At 40.5% G+C, this 8,586-nt stretch overlaps 1 protein-coding gene across 1 annotated transcript in view; it reads right to left on the bottom strand.

Annotated features, from left to right (window-relative positions):
• Positions 1–7,338, bottom strand: part of LOC109419854 (uncharacterized) — a 53,352-nt gene extending 46,014 nt beyond the window's left edge. Inside the window, exons 1-4 of the mRNA XM_029853685.2 lie at positions 7,188–7,338; positions 1,312–1,502; positions 1,040–1,224; positions 512–974 (exon numbers count right to left, since the gene is read on the bottom strand). Of these exons, the coding sequence (XP_029709545.2) occupies positions 512–974; positions 1,040–1,224; positions 1,312–1,502; positions 7,188–7,205 (857 nt within the window). The 5' untranslated portion in view covers positions 7,206–7,338. The remainder of the gene's footprint in view (positions 1–511; positions 975–1,039; positions 1,225–1,311; positions 1,503–7,187) is intronic.
• Between the last annotated feature and the right edge of the window lie 1,248 nt (positions 7,339–8,586).

Below are 8,586 nucleotides of genomic sequence, written 5' to 3' on the forward strand. Positions count from 1 at the left end.
ACTTCTTGACCGGTTCTGATTGAAAATAGTATGTCCAAAAGTTTTTTTTTTTCACATAAGTCATCATAACTCAAAATTTTAAATTTTTATTATTTGAATTTTTGCTCATTGCTTGTCAATACTAATAATAAAGTGGTGAAATTTTCAGTCAAACATATTAATAATTGCCAATGTTACAGAAGATTGAACATGAAGTATTTTGGGAGCATTTCGGCTCGGCTTTTGTTTTTTTTTGCCTCTGAGAGTAGGGTACAACTTTTTTAACAGACGTAGGATCACTTTACGGTCTTGCGGAACAGGTTTTTTTTGCGATACATCTAATTTTCAAAATATCGGTTAATCAGGAGTTCTTTCAATCCACGGCACATTCTTGAAAAGCATAGTCATAATTTTTCTATTTTTATTTTGTACATTTTCAACTTAATTTCGAAGAACACAGGTATTTCGACCACACATTGAGTCTGACTGGAGATAATTTAGAAAGCTTGAAGTTAGAAACACAACATTCTACTGCTGCAGTTTGCTAACGTACTCCAGAGCTCGCAAAATGGCCTCTGGGATTGGCGGTGGGGTTGGCAGATGGGCACCACGAGGCACGAATCCATTCTCGTCGGCATTGTAGTCCACTCGGTACCGCACACCATCATCGCCAACATACTCGTAGAAACCCTTGGCACGGAGAGTCTCACTTTCGGTGTCCCGATCCTCAATGCGACCCGTTTCGGCCACTTGGGCATCCTGTTCGGTCAGGTACCGGTAGTAGTAACCGTCATTGTTGTATTGCTTGACCTGTTCCTTGATGCGATCGAATCCGCTACCTTTGCCGCTTTGGGAGGAAACAGGGGCGAATGCGGGAGTCTTGACCTTCTGGGCTGGGGCTCTTGGGGGAGCAGCCAGGGGGGCTGTTGATACGGTTACTTTTCCGGAACTGGCCGAACCGAAGCGGTTTCCTTGGTTGGATGGCTTCTTGGGTGCTGTTTAGAAGAGAAATGTAAAGTTTTGATTGATTTGGTTTTGGACAAGTTTTGGAGTTTATTACCCTTCACAGCCCCTGAGGAAACTGCGGATGCCGATCCGAATTTAGATCCAGACCCAAATCCTGCTCCCGATCCGAAACCGCCACCGGAGCCAAAACCGCCGGCACCACCCTTTCCTCCGGATCCGGATCCAGCACCGCCAGCTCCACCAAATCCTCCCTGGCCACCGACGCCGTATTTGCCATCACTGAGAAAAGACGATAACACTTGATTAGCACTTGCCTTGAAGAATGTGCCTCGACAAACCTTGAAAAGTTGCAAATTACGAACTTACACATAGGGCACATATTGGCCGGAATACTTTCCGGAATCATCCGGTCGGTAAGCTCCACTGCCGTCCGGGCGGTACTTTCCGTCGTTGTACTTGCCCTGGTAGAGGTCCGGATAGTATCGTCCATCGTTGTACCGGGCTGTGTCCTGACTGGCTTGCTGGCGCTGAGCGAGGGCGCATCCCACGATTGCAAACTGTGGGTAAACGAACATCATTTTCATGTTTCAATGTATCAGACAATATGTGACAGTAAGTATTTGGATCATTTCCGCTTGTTCGATTACTTAGCGAAAGTTTTTGAGAACGGAGTTGTTTCAGGCAGTCATATGTTCTAACACATAATACGCGATTAAGGAGCAATGGTCAGGCAATAAACTTACATAGACAAAAGTGCTGTTCAATTTTCATACTTTGATTCGGTAAAGGCTTCGGAAGCTCCCTCCTATATTTATATTTTTTTCTGGGAGGAAAAAGTTTATCAATTTTCCAAAAACTATTTTTTCAAAACTTTATTTAAAAATGGTTACCTTGGTCCATACTCTAAATATGAATGAAAACTAATTTTTAAAATAAAAAAAAACATAACCTAAAACTGAGGGTATGAATCCAGTTTTGGCTTGAATAAATAATATTAACAAACAACCGGTTCCGGGTGGTTTTTAAAGTAGTTTCTGAATATATCACAAGGTTCACGTGGTTTTAATTAATGGTTCTGATGGTTTCATTGATGGTGGTCCCTACCACACCCAGAACCAGGCATCACAGAGTATCAAATTCGTTTATAAGAAATTCAGACGCGTTTCAAGAGGATTTAAACATTTCATAAAGATTTCAGAAGAAACAGAGGCGTTTCAAGAGGTTTGAGGAGGGTTCCAGAGGAATTTAGGAGGGTTTCAGTGCCATTTGAGGCCCTGAAGTTTCTTAAACCCCCCTGAAACGCAATCAAATGCTATAAAGCTTTTGGAATCTTCTGCAGCCCTTTGAAACTCCCTGAAGCGGCCCCAAAATCTTTCTGAAACCTCCTCATGCCCTAAAAAAGTTACTGAAACGCTTTGAAACGTTCCAAAAACTCACTGATATGCTCTGAAATTCCCTGAAGTTCCTTAAAATGCCTCAACCCCGTGAAACCCTAAAAAACTCCTGAAACGTCCCATGGTACCCGCCAAATTGCCTTAAGTCCCCATGAAAAGCTGTGGAATGCGCATGAAAACTTCTAAAACTTCTCTGAAATATTTCTACGGTTTATATAGAAAAAAACTTCTGAACCAGCCCTATAAAGTTTCTCCCGGAACCCCCTGAACAATTTTCGAATCCTACGGAAATGGCCTTTAAAACCTCTCATACCTTCAAACTGTGAAACGTTCTGAATTCCCCTAAAAAGACCTAAAATCTCTCCGAATACCTACTGAATCTTGCAGAAACGTCCAAAAACGTGGATAAAGAGATTCAGTAGGCAACGATGGACCAACAATGATGCATTATGTCCCCGAATTTCCCAAGGGGCCGATCATAAACCAGGTAGACTTTGAGGGGAGACGGGGGTGGTCTGGCCGAAGTCTAATGGTCTGTGTGTCAACCTCTAGGTTTGGAATCAACTAACCGCATTTGTCCGGGAACTCCTCCAAATCCTGCTTGGTTTCCCGCAAAAGTTTTTTTTAGGTATTTTTAGGCAATCCCAAAGCCTTTAACTATGGTATTCTTCTGGAAATCTTTAAGAATTCCTCTAGAAGTTTGCTGGGAACTCTTCTAAGAGTGTTTTTGCCATTTTCAACTGGAATTTGTACGGATTATTTCTGAAGGAGCTCTCCAGATATCCAGGAAATCTTCGAATGTTCCTCAAGGAATTCTTTTAGGTAGTCACTAGAAGTTCCATCTGGTTTTTTTTTTCTCAAAGGATTGTCAAGGACTTCTTTTCGCCAGGTGACCTTGTAGGATTACGCTTTGTTGGGTAACCGTAAAAAATGTCTGATTTCTTAGATATCTCAAAGAGTTATTTTTTCAAATTTCTCCAGGGGTTTATTCGGGGATTCAGCTAAATGTCGCATCTTAAGTTCCTCCACGAGTTTCTATGGGATAGAAATTGGTTCAGGAGTTATTCAGAAGTTCTTCAAGAAGTTCATTCTTGAAATCCTCCGGGAGTTTCTTTTGGAAATTTTCCAGAAGTTACTTCTGGTTTTCTTCCACGAGTTCCAACAGAAAATGCCATTTAAGTTCTTCCGGGAAATCCTCCAAGAGGAACCCTCCATGGAAATTTTCTGGAAATCCTTCCAGATATACTTCCGAAAATCCTTCACGATTCTTTTTTTAGAGATCCGCAAGGAGTTCTTTTGGGAAAACCTCAGGATTTCTTTCTGAAAAACCTCCAGGAGGCCCTTCTGAAAATATTCTTGGATTTTTTTTTTTTTGGAATACTTTAGGAGCTCCTTCTGGATATCTCCTAGAAATTATTTATGGCAATCATCCAGGAGCTCCTTCTTGATATAATCCAGGTGTTTCAACCGGAAATGCCTTTGAAGTTTTTCCTGGAAATCATCCTAAAAATCCATTTAGCAATCTTTCAAGAATTCCTTATGAAAATCCTTCTGGTGTTTCTTTTGAGAATCCTTCAGGAGTATTTTCTGAAAATTTTCCAAAAGTTCCCACTGAAAACTATCCAGGAATTGCTTCAGGAAAATCTCCAGGAGTTCTCTCTGATAATGCTTCTGGTGTCTTTACTGAAAATTCTCCAGGAGTTTTGATTGAACACCCTTTAGGAAATTCCTCCTGAAAATTCTCTCGGAGTTCTCTCAAGAAATCCTAAAAGAATTGCAATGAAAATGCATTTCAAGTTATTTCTGTTCAAGTTAGTTTTAAAAAACATCTACGAGCTCCTTCTAAAAATTCCCTATGAGTTCTGGAAATCCACTTGAAGTTTATTTTGCTGGGAATCCTCACGGTGCTCTTCTGGGGATTCTCCAGAGATTACTACAGAAGCTCCTTCGAAAAATTCTCAGGTCTGGAAATGCTCTGGCAGTTTCTTTCATGAATCCTTAAGGAATTCCTTCTGAAATTGTCCTGGGAGTTCTTCTGGAAATTCTAAAACTGTTCCAGGAGGCCTTTCCGGAATTACTCCCGTAGTTCGTTTTGAAATCTTCCATGAGTTCCTTCTGGAAATCATCCCGGACTTGCTTTTACACGTAAATGTTGGAGTTCTGGAAATCCTCCAAATGATGCTTTTGGGGGAATCCTTGAGAAGTTATTTTTGGAAAGCATCCCTGAGTTGCTATTGGAAATCTTCCAGAACTTCCTTCTAGAAACCCGCCAGGAGTTCCTCATTATTGGAATCAACCATAAATTCCTTCTGGGAGTCTTCGAAAATTTCATTTTGAAAATCCTTCAAGAGTCCCTTCTAGATGTCCATCCCGGGAATTGTCCGGGAGTTTCGTCTGGAGACCCATTTGGAGTTCTTTTTTGAAATCCCACAGAAGTTCTTTCTGAAAATCCTCATGGAACCATTTCTGGGAATCCTCTAGGAATTCCTTGAGCGATTCCAGCAGCAGTTCATTTTTGTAATCCTGCCGAAGTCTCTCCTGGGATTCCTAAAAGAGTTTGTTCTGGAATTCATCCATAATTGCGTCCATGGATTCCTCTAACAGCTTCCAATGATCTACCTCAATCGTCTTTGGAATTTCTACCGGAGTTCATTTTGGGAATCCTCCAAGGGTTTCTTCTGGAAACCCTCCTGGGCTTCTTTCTGGGAATCCTCTGTGAGTTATTTTTGTAAATCCTCCAGAAGTTTCATGCAAAAACCCTCCATAAATTTCTTTAGATTTTTTTTCTTGAAGTCCTTCTGGAGTGCCTCTGAAAATATTCTAAGAATTACTATTCCTGGGAGTCCTCCATCGAAATCCTTCAGAAGTTTCTTTTTGTGATCTTTTAAGAGTTATTCCAGGAATCCTTCCGAAGTTTTTTTTCATTTCTCCAAAAGTTTCTTCCAGATTTCCTTAATCTACCATGGTTGTTTAAGAAATCCTTCAATAGATATTTGTGGGAATCCCGCAAAAATTTCTTCTGGGAATCTACCTGGGATTCCTTCTTGGGATCTTTCTAGAGTTTATTCTAAAAATTGTCTAGGATTTATAAGCCAAGTAGGTTGGAGTAGGTTATGAACACCATTATAAAGCCAAAAAAATTTTTGTTGCTTTTATTTCGTTTCTTAAAACTTCTTGAACGCAAATTGAGCATTATATTGTTCCTTGAGCAGAATCGTTTTTGGAAACTCTTCCGAAGTTTCTCATGGGAATCTTTTGAAAGTTTCTTTTTAAAACCCGTCAAGAGTTCTTTTGTGAAATTTCCCGGACTTCCCTTTGACAATACCATAGGAATTGCGTCTAAAAATGTTTAATAAGTTTCATCTAAACATCAGGGAATTCCTTCTGTAAGCCCTTCGGGAAATGCATCTGGAAGTATTTCAGGGCTTCTTTTGATGCGTGCTCCATAAGTGCATCGTGAATCCGTAGGATGCCATCGGAACTTCCTTTGCAGAACTTCCCGCAGATCCTTGTGGTAATATACCTGGAGTTCCTACTTAGAATCTTTCAGGAGTTTCTTCTGGAGCCCTACTGCGTATTTACCATTCCTTCCCGAGTTTTTTTCTGAGAGTTTTCTAGAAGTTCCTTTTGAGAATCCTCTAGGAGTTTCTTCTGGCAAACTTTCAGGAGTTTCATAAAAAAAATCCAGGAGTTTCTTCTGGAAATCTTTCAAGAGTTTCTTGTGAAAACCTTTCAGGAATTCCTTTTGGGGATCTTCCAGTTTATTTCATCCACGAATCCTCCAGGATTTGTTTTTTAAGCTAGTTCTATATGAGTTACTTCTTGAGAACTTAAAGAAATGTACTCTGCAAATCCTTGAGAATTTTTTAATAGTTGAATCTTCCTGAACCTTATGAAGAAATCCCCCAGGATGTTTTTTTTAGGGAATCCCAGACTAAACTAAGGAATCCCTCAGGGAACTACTAAAGGAGTTCTGGAGACATCACCACCAGCAATCCTCAGAAGGACTGGAGGAGTCCCAAATGTGATTTTTGGTGGGAAATATAATTGCAAGTAGAAGTTTTAAGAGAAATCCCTCGCAGAAATATCTGTAGGTATCGCCAAAAGGGGTTCCTGAAGTGGTCTTCAAAGAGAATTCCTGGACTTTTGGCATTTATATATATTTTTTTTAAGTGTCTGTCAAGTGTCATTGTGTCTGACCTGTTCCAACAAACTCAAAACAATTCGACTGATTTGTTCATCTCAGAGTTTGAATGAATATCAACAGATATTTTCCTAGACTATAAGCAATTTATTGATTATTTGTCTGTAAAATATGCATAGAAGACTTTTGTAAAATGAGCACTTCATCGCTCAAAATATAGAAAACTGTACCTCAAAGATTAAAAATCCGGTTTTCAATAATAACTTCCACAATTATTGAATAAAGATTTTCCCTGTCGCTCAGCTTCTAACCTTTAAATTTCTTGGTGATTCAAGGATATTAAATGTTTTTAAAACTATGAAATACGTAAAAAGTTAGCTTGAAAAAATATTCCAATGATGCACAGGCTCGTAGATACACATATTCTTACTGGTTAACATGAATCACAAAACGTTTATGATATCTATACTAATTCGAAAGAAACTAAAACAAAATCACGAGAACTGCACAAAAGAAACGATAGATAAACCATTTTTCAACTGATTTTTGACCACTCCTGTAGCAGTGCTGCCAATTATCTCCGCATCCGTTTTTAATTCACAGTCATTAAGCTAATGGAATCAGTCTATCATCTCCACTTCACATTCACTCAATTTCCACACATCAATCAAACCGCGTCGCGCCTAATCCGATTACGAACTTACCAAAATTAAGCACCTCATGTTGACCTAATGAACTTTCGGCGGACAAAAGTTGAATGCAACCAACCGAACCAAAAAAAAAAAAGATCTAAACTCAACCAAGGTAGAAAAACTAATGCAATAACATCTTCACCCCAAAGCAGCTTTTATAGTACCATATTAATATGAACCAACAACCGATCGACCGCTCGAAACTAATTCCGGTCCTGGTGAGGAACGATTCCGAGTTGCACATAGGTCGCCTCCGATGCCTCTCTTGAATGAACGAACGGGGTGGCAGGGCAGAAGGCAGTAGCAGCACAACAAAGCGCAGGAACACAGTTCGGATGAGTTTTCGGTATCATGGTGCGCCGCGCCGCTTGGAGACATCATAAAACGTGAGAGAGAATGTTCTTCTGCGATGGCGAAAAAATGTCGATCAACATATAATATCAATTTCAATACATTAAATCAGACGCAGGTCGTCGTCGTCGTTGTCGTCGTTGGAGCAGCTTTAAGTCAGCGCCGATGTTAGACAAGGCTTGGCTTCCGGGCGGTGGGTTAATATGAATTTTGGCGTCTTAGTCCCTGGTTTATGTGCATTGATTACAATGGGGACCTGGGGAAGACGCTATAGAACGAAGGGAAACGATATAGATTGGATTTTTTTTCCTAAGATGTTCTAAATTATGCATTTTTGGGAACCTGTTCGGCTCACGACAGGATGGAATTCAGATGGACGGTAAAGTTCCGGGATCAAAATGTCTCTTCCAACTGCAAATTATTGGTTTTATGTGCAAATGTATAAGATTTTGAAATATAATCCAAAACACCAGTAGTGCGAAACACCACAATTCAAGGAACAGGAGTTGCCTGCTCCTGGTTGTGTATTGAGCAAAATTTTAAAATTTGAGTTTGTTGCTGAATGCGTGATTGGTGTAACTCTCTTTAGTGATGCGTTTGTTTACCGGTAGTTTGAAGTGTAAAACTGTATGTGCCCTTCCATATCACCAAAGACCGAACAACCCAACTGCGTTCAAGATGACGGACGAAGTATAACGCTTCTACTAATAATAACACACATTCCTGTGAGATTTCTTACTTACTTACCTTTCCGATCAGGCTAAGGCCGGGGTAGCCTCTGCTGTACATAGTAGCCGTCTCCATTCCACTCGGTCCATGGCTGTTTGTCTCCAGTTCCGCACTCTGCGTAGGGTCCGTAGATCGTCCTCCACTTGGTCGACCTACCTTGCTCGCTGCGCTCCACGTCTTCTTGTACCGGTTGGATGACTCTAGAGAACCATTTTAGTCGGGTTGCTATCCGACATCCTGATGACGTGACCCGGGATGCATTACAAGCATTAAAGCGGCCAGGCCTACTGTGCAGCGTTGTTTTTGATATTGTAATCAGAAAACGGGGACA

The sequence above is a fragment of the Aedes albopictus genome, chromosome 2 (assembly GCF_035046485.1).
Source record: "Aedes albopictus strain Foshan chromosome 2, AalbF5, whole genome shotgun sequence".
Taxonomy (NCBI): Eukaryota; Metazoa; Arthropoda; class Insecta; order Diptera; family Culicidae; genus Aedes; species Aedes albopictus.